The sequence below is a fragment of the Prionailurus viverrinus genome, chromosome B2 (genome assembly GCF_022837055.1).
Source record: "Prionailurus viverrinus isolate Anna chromosome B2, UM_Priviv_1.0, whole genome shotgun sequence".
Lineage (NCBI taxonomy): Eukaryota > Metazoa > Chordata > Mammalia > Carnivora > Felidae > Prionailurus > Prionailurus viverrinus.
The window spans coordinates 52381415-52399408 of NC_062565.1; the positions used below are offsets into that span (position 1 = coordinate 52381415).

Below are 17994 nucleotides of genomic sequence, written 5' to 3' on the forward strand. Positions count from 1 at the left end.
TAAAAAAAAAAAAAATAAAAAAAGAACAAAGCATGGATGAGTGGGTGGGTGGATGGATGGGTAGACGGACAGATTGGTGAATGGATCAATAGGTAGGTAGAAAAGTCAAAGAATACAACTTTTTGGCACATTGTCACATCGTATGGACTTTCCTTACATACAAAAATGAAACACTACTTTTGAATTTTAAGTTTTCTTATAATGGTGCAATAATTATGCATTTAATTTAGGTCTCTTATCCCTAGTGATCCCTGGCTAGCTGCTCTGTGTTGTGTTCCTGAAGCCCTCAGCCACTGAGTCTTGTCAAAACATCCTTTGCAAATTTACCTCCACCCCTAATTTTTATTCCTGCTTCACCATCCACATTGAGATCCTATACGTTTATGCTGCATTAGGATTGAAACCCCCCCTAACTCCTCTACCTGCAGGTGGGTGTTCCAGTTTCTAACTCGTCCCATATATACCAACATATTAATATTCTCAAGTATTGTTTTGATCACATCATTCTTTGGCTATAAAGCTTTAACTGTTAACCCTTTGTGCCTTATGGAATCTGTGATTGGATGGGCTTTCAAGGACTTCCCCTGCATTCTGGGCCAAATTGGCCATTCTAGTCTTGCTAGCCTTATGGCTAACTCCTCAGCAGATTTCCATGTCTCAGCAGAATTGGATCACTAGCTGTTCCCACTCTAGTGCTGCCTTGCCTCTGAGCCTCCCTTATGATTCAGCTCCCATTACCGAAACCCTTCCTCCTCTTGAGGCACAGTTCTTTAAAGTTCCTAACACACCTTGACTTTTACTGTTTCTTCCCTCTTTCTCTTTCTGACTGCAGTGCCCTTCACTCCTTTCTTCATAACAGAAACCCCTTTATATTGCAGAAATTCACATACACACCATTTCAAGCACATGGATGATTCTGTTTCAGAATAAAAAAGACCTCCCAGGAGTCTCAGGAAAAAAATTAACTTTAGTCAACTTAACAAGACCTAAATTCTGGACCTTAGACTTAAGAGCCTCATCCATTTCTTTAAAGTAACATTCTTTGGGGGGGGGGGGTGGCTGGGTGGCTCAATTGGTTGGGCATCTGACTCTTGAGTTCTGCTCAGGTCATGATCTTGGGTTCATGGAATCAAGTCCCACACCAGGCTCCACACTGAGCATGGAGCCTGCTTAAGATTCTCTGTCCTTCTGCCCTCTCCCCTGCTCATGCACTCTCTCCCTATAATAAAATGAAGTAAATAAATTTATTTTAACCTAAGTTTTGAATAATGATGTCTGTCATCAGATTGCCATTTTAACAATACCAGTTCTAAGGGCTCACTGTCCTAACACATTTTAGTTATCTAATTGTCTCATTCTCCTCCTGTGGCATTTTGCATAGTAAGCCCTCATATACTTGAAGGTCACAAAATTGGAATAAGAGGAACTTGTCACATGACATTTAAAATGCATCTGGCTCAGATGCCATTATTAAACTAACTCTACTTGGCCAATAGTACAGAAAGGTCAAGTTCATGCCTTCGGTCATTCCCCTGTCCTTCTGGACAATACTTAAATGAACGTGGGCAGTATTTATCTCTGTGACTCTGATTCCACAATTTACCAACCAACTGCCATTTTCTTCTGTTGAAGCATCTACTCTTGTTTATGTTACTGTCATTTATCTAGATTCATTTGGCTGTAGTCATATTGTTCAGACCTCAGTCTCTCTGCTAACAGATGCTGGAGTGGTGCTTTGATCCACTCTTTAAGGACATTTAATTCTTAGAAGGTAGTCTCATTCCCTTATTTAACAAGATATAAGGAGGCACCTCCCTCACTAGGCTCCAGGTACTGATGACATACAATTCTTAGTTAGAAGGAATTTTTCCCTTATAGTAGTTTGGTCATAATTTTATTACGGCAGATAACACATTGATAGTTCTACAAATGAATCTCTTATAAAATGGTGCCCTTCTTGAGAGCAGACACCATGTAGCTACTTCATCCCCACAAAAATTAATTAAACACCTGATCTGTTTCAGTTATACCTACCTTGGGAGCTAGTTAACAAAGTAAATACACTCAAGTTTTTGGAGTTAATTACAGAAAGGCCTAACTAACCCAATAATTATAGAATACTTAGAATAATTAAATATATTTTAGTCTAAATAGAGGTTTTACTTAAAATTACAGTTTTTATAAGACTATAAGTTAATTTTTTAAGAATTTTCCACTCCTGGGGCACCTGGGTGGCTCAGTCGGTTCGGCGTTTGACTCTTGGTTTCAGCTCAGGTCATGATCTCATGGCTTCGTGGGTTCGAGCCCTGCATTGGGCTCTGCGCTGACAGGGTGGAACCTGCTTGGGATTCTGTCTTCCTCTCTCTCTGTCTCCCTCTGTCTGTCTGTCTGTCTGTCTGTCTCTCTCTCTGCCCATACCTGACTCATTCTCTCTTTCTTTCTCTCTCTCAAAAATAAACATTAAAAAAAAAAAAATCCTTTTGACAGATGGAGTTGGGTTTTGCACCAAGTCGGGGGGATTATAACTTGCTGGTTGAATGGAACCAGCTTTGGGGCTGTCTCCCCCTTGTCTCAGCTCCCAGTGTCATTACTGGGGGGAGCTTCTGCTTAGGCTTTGTCAAGCGGACTGTTATTGTGGTCATATAGGCTTGGAAGCCCTGGGCTCTTTTTTCCCCACCATCACCAACTCTCCAACACCTCAGCTCTGGGAGCTCATGCGAGGAGACCCTTGCCAGGCCAGATTTCAGGAAGAATCACTTTAGGGAAAGTACTAGGGAAATGAGAACATGTAAGAGGACTTAACTGAAATCAGAGAAAGGAGTATGGCTCTTCTTCGTACTTGCTTTCAGGCTGGTTAGGCCTGCTTCTAATTCTTTTTTTCCTTTCTGATTTCTTGAGGTATTAGGGTAAAAGCTATTTTAAAAAGCAAAGATGCCTATGGGGCGCCTGGGTGGCTCAGTCAGTTAAACATCCGACTTTGGCTCAGGTCATGATCTCACGGTTTGTGGGTTCGAGCCCCACATGGGGCACTGTGCTGACAGCTCAGAGCCTGGAGCCTACTCTGGATTCTGTGTCCCCTCTCTCTGCCCCTCCCCCACTCATGCTCTGTCTCTCTCTCTCTCAAAAATAAATAAACATTAAAAAAAAAAAGCAAAGATGCCTACTTGCACAGAGCTGATAGAAGGCTTTGCTAAAATTATTCATTTCTGTAGCTGTCTCAATGGATCCTGACTACATAAAAATACCCCAGACCGCGTAGGTTAAGTAGCAGATGTGTATTTCTCACAGTTCTGGAGTCCAAGATCGAAATGCTGGCCAATTCAGTGTCTGCTGGGGTCTCCCTTCTTGGTTTATAGCAACTGTCTTCCCACTGTCCTGACATGGTTGTAGGTACAAGGAGCTCTCTGGGGTCTTTGTGATAAAGTCACCCTACCCATTCACAAGGGCTCTGCCCTTGTGACCCAGTTACCTCCCAATGTCTCTATCTCCAAATGCCATCACACAGGGAATTAGGATTTCAACAAACGAATTTTGGGAGAACACAGACACGTTCTTTAACAGTGTAGAAGTATTTTCAATCGTATAATACAACGTAAAAAATGTAGGAAATAATTTTTGCAATGTCTGTTTGGAGTTGTCACACATGTATACTAGTTCTATAAATTTATGTTGCAGCCATAATATGACCCAAACATTCCCCCAGGTGTTGAGTAATTGGGAGTAAATCAACAGTTGTTGAAATATAGAATTTTAGAACTTAGTAAAATGCAAGATCTTCTCTGGTGTATTTAATGTATGATAGACATCAGTGAGATTCAGAATCATTCCAGTGACTTCCCTAAGGTAATTTAAGATAGACCAAGCAAATGATATATTAATAACAGTTATTAGTATAGATACTTAAATACCTGCATTCATAATGTAGGCATTCATAATGTAAAGCTGTAACTTACTAAACAATAGTATACTGTGCACCATATATGAAATTTTACACAAAATGAACATTTTTACTTAGGCTGCAGAGGATAAGGGCCAAAAGCACTTATTCTTAATATCAGCCTCTCTTTCCTCTGAAATCCACTTAGCTCATTGCTTTTGATATTACAGACTCAAAAAATATATATTCCCTAACTGATCATTACTCTTGATTTCTATTACTCAATTCAAAGTTTTCTAATTGTGTTGAATTTTATTAAAAATATAGCTATTATAGAACTCCATTAATTTATTATTTTTTTTTTAAATTTGAACTCCTTATTAGCTTTTCTTCTAGAAAAAATAAATCCTCCTGTATCTATGCAGGCAATTACCAAGGAAGTCCGAACCCTTTCAAATGGTGCTTAGTATTTTGAAGCATAAAAGGCATGATATTCAATTTTTCAATTTTGAAGATGATAATGACAATTCTGTGACTACAGAACATTAACTCAAGGTATACTTACATTTCATGAAGTATCTAGGTCATATTAGAACATATTGCTAATAGCTTTCTTTCCTAATGGTTTACAATGAAAAAAATAAGATGGAGCTCAAAATTAACATTTAAAGATTGTGAAACACGTTTCTAGGGAAGTGCAAGTATTGAACATTAACATTGTGATAAACATTCTCTATCAAATCTGTCTAGAATTTTCAGTTCTTTTCATCCTATTGCTATGTTCTGCCTTACCTTTATTTTTTGGCATTTTAGTGCATTTATAGATATGAGCATTACACTAAGAATAATGACTTCATAATCTCCAGTCAATATCACTCAGTGGAATTTAGATATTTTCAATATGAATATTGCTATCAGACTCATTTTCTCAAGACGTTATTTTGGCCAGATATTTAATTTTTCAGGATTTAAATTGCACTCCATATCAAATCTAAACAGTGTCAGATTTACTAGACCTTTCATAACCTGTATAAATCCTAACTAAATTTATTCCATATCCATAAATAATGACCTTTGTGTTTAACTTTAGGCTAATTCAATAAACATTTAAAAAAATATTACTATCATTTTCATTCTAATCTTTGCCTCTTTGTCTTTGCAATGCTGGTCTTCCAGGTTGGATGGCTAAAAATAATCTTTACCTTTTTTTAATTGATTGATTGAGACTTGGGGAGGGGTAGAGGGACTGGGAGAGAGAATCTTAAGCAGGCTCCACACTCAGCAAAGACCCCAAGGCAGGCCTTGATCTCACGGTGGAACTGTGGGATTACTACCTGAGCTGAAATCGGGTCAAACGCTCAACCGACTAAGCCACCTAGGCGCCCCTTTACTCATATGTAAGGCTTATCCATGAAGCTCTGTTAGTCTGTTTCCTTCTGCCCTGTACCCACCCCTAACAACCATGTACATGTGGAGCATTTGTTTTTCTTCCTCTGAATTACTCTTACAGTGTATTACTTAATTGATTATATAATCTCCTGAGTGGCCTTAAATTGTGTCGTGATTATGAACTTATGAGAAATTTAGTGTCAGTGTTTATGTTAAGTTCATTCAGTGTGACCTCCAGTGTCTGGGTCACTTTGAGAGAATCTGCTACTGTGAGAAAGGTTAAGTGCAAACCAACATTCTTGAGTCAGGTTCTCAAGCTACTAAAAGATGTGAAGTTTCACTCATATTTTTTTTTTTAACTTTTATTCATTTTTGAGAGACAGAGACAGAGTGCATGCGGGGGAGGGGCAGAGAAAGAGGGAGACACAGAATCTGAAGCAGGCTCCAGGCTCCAAACTGTCAGTACAGACCCGAATGCATGGCTCTAACCCATGAACTGCAATGTGAGATCATGACCTGAGCTAAATGAAGTCAGACGCTTAACCAGCTGAGCCACCCAGGTGCCCCTTCACTCAAATCTTAACAATGACCCAGGATTTCTTTCTAAAAATGTTCTAAGTCTCATGTGGCTGATGAGTGCATTTATTTGTTTACTTTTTCAGTAAGAATAAAACAGGAAATAGTGAAGAAGCAAAAGGAGAATTTAAATAGTATATAATATCACAGTGGTTTAACAAATACCATTAATGTGACTGACTGGTTTCTTTATTGACTTAAAAAGTCAATTGATGTACCTTTTGAAAAGCCTTATACTAATCAGGTATATAATATTTCTTTCATTGTATATAGTCATTTCTACAGCATGATGTGATTTAGGTAACTAACTGGGAATTTAATACTTTCAGATCAGGTTTGGCATACTTCCTTTGTAATTATTATCCCTTTCCAGGAATATACCCACCATAAAAAAAAAAAAAAATGAGCTACATTTTATTTTGCCTTTCATGGCACAGCTGAAATTTTCTGTAGACTGTTTATAATTTTCCATCTAGTGAGGGTGCAGGAAACCAGAAGTCCTGATAAGCTACCTGACTCAGTTGACATCAGATAAGCTTGTCAAAGATGTGTAATCTAGTTTCTTGGATCCTGATCCAGTGTAATATCTGTCACACAAGAGAGACTATAATTTGTTCTACATTTAGTATGCTAGAATCATCCATTGGCTGACTGACTTCAATTACTTTTTGCAAACAGAAACGTTTATTTATCGTGGTAATGTGTTTTGTTCATTTCCAAAGTCTTAATTAATTTGTTACATGAGACTCTATCAAATAAAAGATAAATTCTTTAGATGTGCTGATTAATTTCTTAAACAATACCATGTTGCATAATAGTATTTCCTTATTTAAGAAAAATTCCTCTCTTTAAAAAAAGACTGTTCTATACATACATTTTTAGAATTTATTATGTAAAATAAGTTTATAATATGGACATTTTATTTTCCTTATGTCACTGTTCTACATCATCATACCACTTGTTATTCCATAGTAAATGCATTAATTAATTTGATGTGATTTAAAGGTTTTTCACATATTTAATTTTATAAAGAATATGCACAAGACATGAATGAGGTTGTTATCACTATCTGTTTCCTTCTTCTGGCACCTCCTACCATTCATAAATAAGAAAGGGGGTCATGTGAGGCTACTTAGATGATTGAAATTGTTCTTCCTAGAAAAATATCTGATTGAAGTATGTTTCACAGGTAGTTTGAAGAATATCACCAACTTGTGTTATTTGGGTGCAGTCCAGCATTTTGTTATAACACTGTATTAGAGTAAATAAAAGCAAGTTTACATATCATCCGTGGCTTTCTTCATCTTCTAACATATTCACAATGGTCCATGACATTATTCTGACTCTTGTTGCCATCCATGTGTGTCTTCCATTCCTTCTCATTTCTTGACATGTTTTGTTCCTTGGTCTCCATCACTCTTTTCAATACTATTCCTGTCTCAACTGTATATTAAGAGATCCTTCTAAAGACCAGTTCCTTGCCTCCCATGATCTTGTCCTACCTATACGTCAGCCATTGACTCCCAGCCATATCCTTGATAATAGCATAGCCTTAATTGAAGCTCCTTTATAACCTAATTCAGGTATCCCCATCTGACTATCACTTCTACATATATTTCTGCCTTATTCCCTCTGGTACCCACTAGTATCTAATATTCCCTTATTTATTTCTTTTTCTAAACTGTATGCTGTGGAAGCTTCCAAAAATAGAAAGCTGTATATAGAACTCTCATGTACTATCAGCCACTTTCAACAATTATCAATTCATTGCCAATTTTGTCTCATCTACTGTAATGTGAAGTAAATAAAGGTAACATTTCATGTTTATATTCATAACTATATTTTAGATAATACATGTTTATCTCTTTTATTATATTACTATCAACATGAAAAAAACAATTTTTTAATAGTTAACTGGTCTTTTTTTAATTAAAAAAATTTTTTTTACATTTATTTATTATTCAGAGACAGAGTAAGACACAGCATGAGCATGGGAGGGGCAGAGAGAGGACGAGACACAGAATTTGAAGGAAGCTTCAGGCTCTGAGCTGTCAGCACAGAGCCCGACACAGGTCTCGAACCCACCAACTGCAAGATCATGACCTGAGCTGAAGTCGGACATCCAACTGACTGAGCCACCCAGGCGCCCCAATAGTTTTTAACCCCAGCCAGACTTCATATTCATTGATCCCACCACCATTTTACTGCCTGTCACATCCATGACATCCTTTTTCCTCTGTCTAGTTTATTTATTTTTTTATTTTTATTTTGAGAGAGAACAAGCAGGGGCAGAGAGAGAGGGAGAGGGAGAGTCCCATTATAATCTAATCTCCTTATACTCTCATGGCCACAACTACATCCAAGGTTACATCAAACTTTTAGCCTGCTCCATGTTTGTATCCCTGCAGCTGACTAAAGTTGGAGAGTAACTGACAACTACATTGACTATTCTCATTTTATTTACTTATTCTTCCATGCCCTCCCATTTGTAGTACAGACCAGGCAAAGGGCCTGGGCTGTGGTGTAGATGGGTGGATTTACTCCTTTCTGTGCAGTCAGTATAAGAATACAGCCTGGGGTAAGCACCATGAGGCTGACTTCTCGTTTTAAATTTATGGTGAGTCCTTATTACTGCCCTGTAATTAAACTGTATTTCTGTGGTCTACTCTCTTTCCTACCATCCTATTTAATACCCCTTTCTTGATCTTTTAACATGTCTTCCATAATCTAGGGTGTTCTTAGTTGCAGATCTTGCTTCCCAGTTCACGGGAAAAATTGAAGCATTCACAAGAGATCTTTCATAGCACCATTACCACACCTGCCTTCCCACCAGCATCTGCACCCTCATAGTTGGTTTTCTGTCTTGATGTTATGGATGATCTTTTACTGGTCTTTATTCTCTGTGCTCTGATTACTTTATGTTTACATTAGATTCTTTTATTACCTACTCAAAGACATTGTTCCAGCAATTCTTCCCTTCCCCACCCACCTCCCACCATCTCTTGCATCATGAATTTTCACTCTTCACTGGAGCATTTCATTAGCATACAGACATGCTATTATTTCTCTCACCCTAAAACAAAACAAAAAATTACAACTCCTCTTGATCCAGCTTTACCCATGGCTACCTCTTCATTTCTATGCTTCTTATTACAGCCAAATTACTCAAAAAGAGTTGCCCATACCTGCTATTTCCAGTATCTGTCTTCCCATTCCCTCTTAAACCCCTTACAGTGAGACTTTTGCTCTTACCACTCCACAAAAACTGAAGTGACCGTTGCTGGTTCCTTCCCTTGTCTTAGGACTCAGTCCTTGGTCTCCCTTTCTATTTATCCAGTCTCCCTTAGTGACTTGGATTTAATTGTCATCTCTACACAACTGACACCCCATTGACATGTCTGGCCTAGACTTCTCCAATTACCATTCCACTTGGCCCGTCAAACTTAGCTAAAATTTAGTGTAGCTGGATTCTTCCTTCTCTCAGTTGATGACAACTTGGTCCTTTAGGTGGATGAGGCTAAACATTTTAGAGTCTCCTCCTTTCCCCCCTTTCCTCTCCCATCCTATGCTCAATCCATTCAGAAATCCTGTGGCTCAAAGGCCAGCATTAGGCCATTTGATGGTGATGTCACTGACGGTGACTAGGACAAGGACCATCCTTCTCCTAGCTAACATCACCCCTCACTTAAATTGCTCCTTTAGTTCTAGCTGGTCTGCCTGTTTCCACGCTAGTTCCTACCCTTAGGATCAACACAGTAGCCAGAAGAATCCTTTCAAACATAAATCAGATATATTACTACCTCAATTTAAAAGCTTCTAATAGCTTACAGTCTTATTCAGGACAGCATGCTGAAGGCTTTATAATACCTTCAAGGAATTGTGATTACTCTCCATTTTTCATTCCATTTCTGCTCTCTACTTGCTGTTTCTTGAATATGCCAGGCAAGCTCCTGGTGTTGGGCCTTTGCACTGCTGGTACCCTCTGTCTGGAACACTGTTTCTCAAGATATCCACGTTGATAACTAACTCAATTCCTTTTTATGTCTCTGCTCAAAGGACACTTTCTCAAAGAGACTTACCCAGAAAGGCACAAACCCAACCTTCTCAATTTCCAGGGGCTCATGATCTCCCTTATTCTGTTTTTTCCCCCAATAAACTTATCATATGATAGCATATTACGGAATTTATCTATTTATTATATTTATTGCTCCTGATTTCTTCCCCCACCTAAAATGTAATCTTCACCAAGGGCAGGGATTTTGTGTTCTTCTCTAGTGCGTAGAAGGTGGTCAGTCGAATGATTCCCCTTTTTTTTGGCATTGTTTCACTCCCACTGCTTCTCAGAGTCAATAATGGTTCTCTTGCCAATAGTTAACTTGGACTGTCTCCATTTTAGGGGCCTGTTTTTAAAGAAATTTCTCTCTTTGTTCATCTTCTTAATCATACTGCCTTTGTGACCTTTTTTTTTTTTTTCACTTATTCTGTCTGTTAAGCTTATTTTAGGCAAATGTATTTAATTTTCTAGTCTTCAAATCCTATACCTTTTCTCAGCTTTGGCCCCTTCCTACCTAGTTTCCATTTCTGTAAGTTTTTTTTTTTTTTTTTATGTTTATTTATTTATTTTGAGAGAGAGAGCAAGCAGATGAAGGGCAGAGAGAGAGGGAGAAAGAGAATCCTAAGTAAGCTCCGTGCTGTCAGTGCAAAGCCCAGTGCAGGGTTTAATCACATGAACCATGAAATCATGACCTGAGCCAAAATCAAGAGTAGGATGCTCAACTAACTGACTGAACCACCCAGGAGCCCCTGTAAGATTTTCTTTCTCTGTCCCAGTACTGCCAAGACATTTATTATTGACAGCTAGTTTCAGAGAGCTTGCTTTTCCCTAGAAATGTTTCCCACAAAAACATGTAACACTTGTTTCCACCTTCCATCTACCTGTCCCATCCCGCTACCCTACTTGCACCCTTGCAATCTGTAATTTGGATTCACCCTTTGCTCAGCATCTTACTAAACTGCGGATTTCCTTTGATTTAAAGCCAGTATGAAATTATTTTGTGCTACAAATCTGTATGTAGTCACTTGTTTATTTTCAATATATTTTTGTATCTTCTATTTTAGGGAGCTGCATACACACTTGTGTATACATTTATAAGTAATATGTGTTTCATTATTTTCTGTTTTATCTTATTGCTGGAAGCAAGCAATTTATAAACCTTTCCCTATTGGGTATCTAAAATTGTTTTACCTTTTTATCTTTAATAGGTCATTGCTTTAGTGATGGATATATTCACAGATGTGGACATTTTCAAAGAAATAGTGGAGGCATCAACTCGAGGGATATCTGTATATATTCTGCTTGATGAGTCCAACTTTAGTCATTTCCTAAATATGACTGAAAAACAGGGCTGTCAAGTTCAACGACTCAGGGTAAGAATTCCATGTTTGTTTTTTCTTCAGTTATTTTGTGTACCATTTTTATCTCAGTTGAATTTAAGGCAAGTTTAAGCGATATTATTCCAAATATATCTGTATATAATATGTATCTATGTCTACATATATGTAACACACACAGAAATATATTTAAGATAGCATAATGATTAATCGCAGAAGGGTATGCTTGTGCTTTTTGAAATGTGACTGAAACCACACATTCTCATGATGGTCTATAAGATGCTTTTCTTGATGATGGAGCACTTAAGTGTCTGAGTTAACTTTGCTCAGTCATAATGAGTGCTTCAGTTTCTCCATGCATATAACCTTGAAACCACTGACTCAAGTGATTCTTTCATTCAGATGTTACTTATCACAATCATTAGGCATAGTGTTTTCAGTTACATTTGGCTTCTTAAAAAAAAGTGTGGATTTTCATTGTAGTTATTGTGGAATCATGCCACTATAACCTGAAAGGCTGTCTTACAATAGGATCCTAGGTGGTTTATAACACCGTTCTGTATAAATGTAACATAATGCCTCCTGTTTATGTTATGCTAAGATACATCTATATTTTTTAGTGACTTTTTCTTAGGTGTTTTTTTGGGGGGGTGATGTTTTAAAATTTGCTTTTACTATTTTTTGTTGTTATGTGTTTTTTACAAAAAAGATTATTTCAAGTATACTTTTTTGGTACTAAGATTTTATATTGACATACATTTCACATTCAAAATATCTCTTTTGTAGTTATAACTTTATATTTACATGTAATTCTAGAATATTCGAGTGCGGACAGTAAAAGGCCAAGATTATCTTTCAAAAACAGGAGCAAAATTTCATGGAAAATTAGAACAGAAGTTTTTGTTAATTGACTGCCAGAAAGTTATGTATGGTTCTTACAGGTAAGATCATTGTGTTTACCTCCAGCATCATTAATCATTTATAGAATTTATTAGTTTCAAATATTAATGTAACTATTTAGATATTTCTTAGAAATAAAAAAGAACCTTTGCATGGAAGCTTGGAGACTTGGGTTTCAGTTCTGGCTGTACCTCTAAACATTAAGACATTGAGGAAGTCATACAACTTCCTCGTGCTCCAAGTTCTTCATCCCCAAATTGAGATGGGTAACAAACATTTCAGGTTCCCTATAGTTCTCTAATGCCAAAAGTTTTTGTTCCTTATGAAAATCGTTGCAGTATGAGCTTAATAATAACATTTGTTCATAAAAATAGAAGCTCTTTATTGCTTTGAAGAACCTGTCAGACAGATTATTTTTATTTTAGTATTATTAAGAATCTGATAGTCAGTCATGTAGTCACTATGTATAATACTACCCAAAACGCATTTCAGAGTCTGGCTGTTAAAAATGCCATAATAGACACTAGACAAGGTTACACAGGTTACTATTATCGGCATCATTCAAGGTCCCCATTGGGAGAATACCTCCTCCATTCCTCTGTTCCGGCTTGTGTCTTCTACATATGTCATCCCCAGTCCTTACCACTTATCTACAAAGCAGTTGTTTGCATCTACATTTATCAGTGATGAAACTGAAGTTCCAGAAGGTTAAGTGACTTGTCAAAACCCCACAGCTAGAGGCCAACAGCAGTCCAGGGCTGGCAGTCCAGTCCAGGCTCTGCTTGTTCCAGAGTAAAAGTGCTGCCCTAATACTCTCACACATTCTGGGCATCAGTCCTGAATGGGATGTACAATCAGATTGTATCAACAGGCAGATTAAAATACCAACAAGCACATGTGAACTTCTAGGTCACCAGGGCAGCACAGACTCCCAAGGAGCCAGGAGAACTATGGGGGTAAACAGGGCAGTGCGAGGGGAAACTTTTGCTTCTTCCCTTAATAATGTAAAAAGTCCACAAGAAGGAGCCAGTATGTTGATGTGATTTGCCATGGGCAAGTTGTTTAACTTGGTTCCACTTAGGTTTGCTCCGCTGTAAAGGATAATCCTCGAGCCTATCTCACCTTCTTGTCGTGAGAATTAAATGAGTTAATGCATCCCTAACCCCTAAAGTCAGCTATTATTTTAGGTATATTTTAGCCACTACTACCTGGTAACGTTCCCTTTAAGCTCAGAGACCTTTTTTTGAAAGTGCTGTTTGTAGTTCTAAAGGAAAACTTGTTAAGAGCAGAAATTACAACCAGTGCTTGAAATTAATGAGTCCCTTTAAATACTCATTATATGTGTATGTATTTGTTCAGACCCACTTGGTTTTACAGGGTTTTTAATTGAAATTTTAATTAAAATTAGGAGTTCGCTTGACTTCTAGAATGGTATTTATTAATCTCACCATAATGAATGCTTTCTGTCTTTATTATTTAACTTGACTTTTAAGATTACCTTGAACAATAAATTCACCTTAACTTTGTTTTGCTACCACTAGGCATTAATAGGTGCTGTATATTGAGATGACAATGGCTAAACTACTTTCGAATTGATATTGGGAAAAGCAAACAAACCACAGGAACAAAAACCCTTTATCTTTCTATGTACATCATAAGCCAGAGGCAGAATTTAAGTTACTATTTATGGAAGTGAGGATCGAATGCCTAGTACTGCAGATGATAAAAATTCACCCAAACTCTTATCTAACAACTCTACTTTCCTTATTAGTCCATGTTAATTTTAAATACACTTCTTGAAAAAAATATGGTTGTCAGCCCTTTTTTTTTTTTTTTTTTTTTCTTTTCTTCTTTCTACTAATTATCTTGGACCTTTCCTGTTAACAGTATTCTAACAGGATCTGGTGGAATAATTATGAACCAGTCTTCATAGAAACTGGTTAAAAATTTATTTTTGGTGAAAACCAGTCTTTGTCTCATATTCCAATATCACCATCATTTTCCTTATAGCCCAAATCAAAATGCCACTGTCTTTAGTTCAAAATTCTTTGCCATAAAACGTCTTCCTATTCTAAACTGCAAGCATTTATTTCCAGAGAGGCCTGATGTCAGCACTAACCACAGTCACACATTGTGTGACGGTTCAATCATTGTGATGACAGTTTTATCGCAAAAACAGGGCAAGTGTTTTGGTCTCTCATGATACTAACATTGATGAGATAAAACACATATACTTTTTATCAATGTGTGCAAATTGAATTGTGAATTGGATGCCCTTGCTTGAAATTGTCGTATGAAATCTGGAACATATTTAGTAAAGTAATGTCTACAAATTTGACTGGGAGAGAATTTTATAAGCATTTTTTTAAATCTTGCTGTCTCTATAAAAGCTACTTTCACAAGACAAGTTTCACCGAAGTTGTTGGCTTCCAGGTGCCATCTCTGGTCAGACTTGAAGATTGTCACGTTGAGAGATCCGTGCTACAGCCAGCAGCATGTCACTGCTTTCACTCCGTAGACTTCCCTGTGTGATCCCCAGCCAGGAACTCAGAGTTTTTGAGCCTCTTTTTAATAAGTAAATTCATAATCACATTCCCAACTGCAGGAGTGTGACAGTGGGTCTGGGGGGAATGGGAGTAGTAAGTTCATTTTATTTTTTATCTAGGTAAATATGTGCACACTTTTTTAAAAATCAAATATTACTAAAAGATATGTAATACAAAAGTTTTTGTTCTCCATGTCTCTCCATTGCTGGATCCTGATCTCCAGGTGCAATTGTTTAATTCTTTGAGCTGGTTCTTCCCATACTTACTCCATTCTCTTACATAATGTGATTATACTGTGAATGCTCAATCTATCACTTTTAGGTATTATGTCTTGACTCTATAGTATGATGATTGAAGGGTTATATTTCTATTCACCCATATCCACTTTCCCTCCTGCTTTCCATTCACCCCATACAGTTTTATCAAAATTGTTTGCTAAGTAAGAAGTCTCAATTTACATTACTAAAGTTGTGTCAGAATTGATCGCTGATGAGCCATAGAGTCATTTGTGATATGCTTCCTTTTTTATAACAAAGTTAATAATGACCATTTGGTTTTGGTTTTATTCGTTGTCTTTGCTTTCTGTTTATCTATTGCAATGTTTTTTCCAGTTGATTCTGAAGATTTCTTAGCACATGAACAACTTTTCCAAATGCTCAGTTACTGCCAACAGTTTGTCATGTCCAATCTGGACTGGCAGATCTTTAACCTGAAACACTGCTGGGGTTCTGCAATTTCCCGTATTCCTGGGCAGTTTGAGCCACAATTTCTTGTATCCCATCTTAATCCTATTTTTCCTTCTTTTTTGTTTCTAAGTCATAGTTTTTTCTCTCATTTGCTCAAGAATACTTTCGGTCAGCATGGAATTTTTTTTTAAGTCCAGAAATTTATAATTTTAGGTGGTTAATGACTTAACTAGAGATGGAACTCTAAGCTGAATCATTTTTCCTTCAAATTTTAAAGACATTGACTGGCAATCAAACATGCTGTTGAGAAGTCTCAAACAGTTATTATTCTTTTTATGTAACTTTTTTTTTTCTCCTTTCTAGAAACGTCTAAGGTTTCTCTTCTATTCCCTGCTATTCTCAAATTTGTTATGTTTCTAGATCTAGGTCTTTTTTATTTATTGTTCTAAGCAATCCAAGTACTCATATCTTTCAATTCTGAAACAATTTCTCATATATTCTTTGCTCATTTCTTCTCCTCAGTTGTCTCTATTGTCTCTCTCTCTCTGGAATTCTTATTAACTGGATATCTGCTCCCATTGTTTTTTTATTTTTTTCCCCTATGATTTTCTATCTGGGAGTGGATAGAATTGTAACGTCTGGGGGATTTTCTCAATTGTTCATTCTAACACATCTATTATAACTTAATTTTTTTTTTTTTTTTTTTTTTTTTTTTTTTTTTTTGCTATAGGGGCACTTGGGTGGCTCAGTCGGTTAAGTGTCCAATTTCGGCTCAGGTCATGATCTCATGGTTTATGGGTTCCAGCCCTGAATCAGGCTCCATGCTGACAGCTCAGAGCCTGGAGCCTGGTTTGGATTCTGTGTCTCCTCTCTCAGCTCCTCCCCTGCTTGTGCTCTCTCTCTCTCTCTCTCTCTCTCTCTCAAAAATAAATAAACATTAAAAAAAAATTGCTATCAAATATTTTGAATATCTGCAAATTGCACCATTTTCAAAGTATCCTTTGTGTTTTTGTTTTTTTTTATAGATGCATGATCTTCTCTATTGCTTTGAAGACACTGATTATAGTTTTTATGTGTCTGTGTTTTTATACATATTCTTATTTGTGCATTTTCTGTTTTCTCCATTTGTCTTTCTCCTGTTTGTTTTGGTCTCTGTTTTGCATCTAAGTTTTTAAGCTTTATAAGGAATCTTCTAAACTTTCATTAAATGTCTGCTGATCTTTTGCTATGTATAGATAAGGGACTCAAATGCTTATTGGAAATCGCATGGGAAATCCTTATCGACTGTTGGGTTTACAGGAGGGTGATTGGCTGGGGTTCTCACAATTTATAGGAAGTTCCCTGAAGGTCAGTAAAACAGTTCTTTTATTTGGGGCTATTCAGTGTTTCCAGAGAATAATCTTCAAATTGAATATATTCCCTTGAGTGTCTTCCTTTTACATATCACAATATTGTTTTCTGATTTACCAAACCTGGAAAACTTTTCCAGTTGTAACATATTCCCCAGTACCATTACCTTGTCAGTTTCCTAAGCTCAACACATGGAGGTTATTTTTATTTCACAAACTATACACATCCTTTAGGACATGCAGATATTCTGGTTCTCTCTTCTTGTTACTGGCTCAACATTTTTACTCTTTATTCCAATTTCTGTACTGGCTTAGGCTCTTATCACCTTATGTCAATTCTTTTACTCATCACAGTAAATGCAGTCCCTCATCCTTCACATCTGTGTTACAAAGAGCTACCGGGAAAAAAAATCAGTCCTCAAACAACTTTTTATTTTAATTGATCTGAATTTGGAAATAAATCCTGCACAAACTCTCTGCTTTGCTTTCCAGATTTTCCCCCTTTGTTCATCAGTCTGTAATATAACTTCTTTACTTCAGCTAAACAGAATTTGTTTTTCTCTGTTCAACCAAAATAGGGCCATTCTTGCTTCCTTTCTTTTCCTGTATCTTTCTTCTTCCACACAAACTGTTCCATGCCTTTCGTGCTTGAACTTCGGGGTTATCTGGCTTCTTTCAGAATGCAGCCAAAACCCTGCTTGTCTCTGGGGCTTTTCTCATAGGTGATAGCTGACTATTCATTCCTTTACTTGCTCTTTCACACAAATTTTGTATTCATATCTGCAGTGGGGTTGAAAATTCCTTTAATCATTCACATTGTGTCACTTATTTTAAGTCAGCCTGGTGGCCCATACATCTGCACAAAAAGAGCTCCCGGTAAATGATTCTTCTCATACCATGCTTTCAATAAGCATACTAGACAAAACTGAGTATATCAGAATAGTAAGATCCTTAAGTTGTACACTCTTTATGATATTTTGTATATGTTAAATTCTTACTCTACACATTCTCTTAGTATTTTCATCTGCCTTTGCTATTGCGTCCCCTCTATAAACAGTAAGCTCGTTCATTGTAGAGAATGTCTGTCTCCTTTTTCCTTTATTAACCCCTATTATATCATGTACAGTATTTGATATATAGCATATTAGAGATTCCTTTTTTAGCTCAGTGACTCTGTGTTACATTATCTAAATTTTTACATGTCAGATTTATATTTTTATATGAAATTCCAACTGTCATTTTTAAATTGTAGAAATTCCACAAAGTACTATAAAGGAGTT

The 17994-nt window shown here is 36.8% G+C and overlaps 1 protein-coding gene and 1 non-coding gene across 4 annotated transcripts in view; one reads left to right on the top strand and one right to left on the bottom strand.

The window, feature by feature from the left end:
* FAM83B (family with sequence similarity 83 member B) overlaps positions 1-17994 on the top strand; it is a 90549-nt gene that overhangs the window by 65049 nt on the left and 7506 nt on the right. For all 3 annotated transcript variants that reach the window (XM_047860839.1, XM_047860838.1, XM_047860837.1), the window contains 2 exons: positions 11105-11269; positions 12050-12174. In XM_047860839.1, the coding sequence (XP_047716795.1) occupies positions 11105-11269; positions 12050-12174 (290 nt within the window). The remainder of the gene's footprint in view (positions 1-11104; positions 11270-12049; positions 12175-17994) is intronic.
* LOC125166935 (small nucleolar RNA SNORA51) lies at positions 8315-8429 on the bottom strand. Its single transcript, XR_007152634.1, has one exon. It is a non-coding gene; the product is annotated as a small nucleolar RNA SNORA51 (small nucleolar RNA).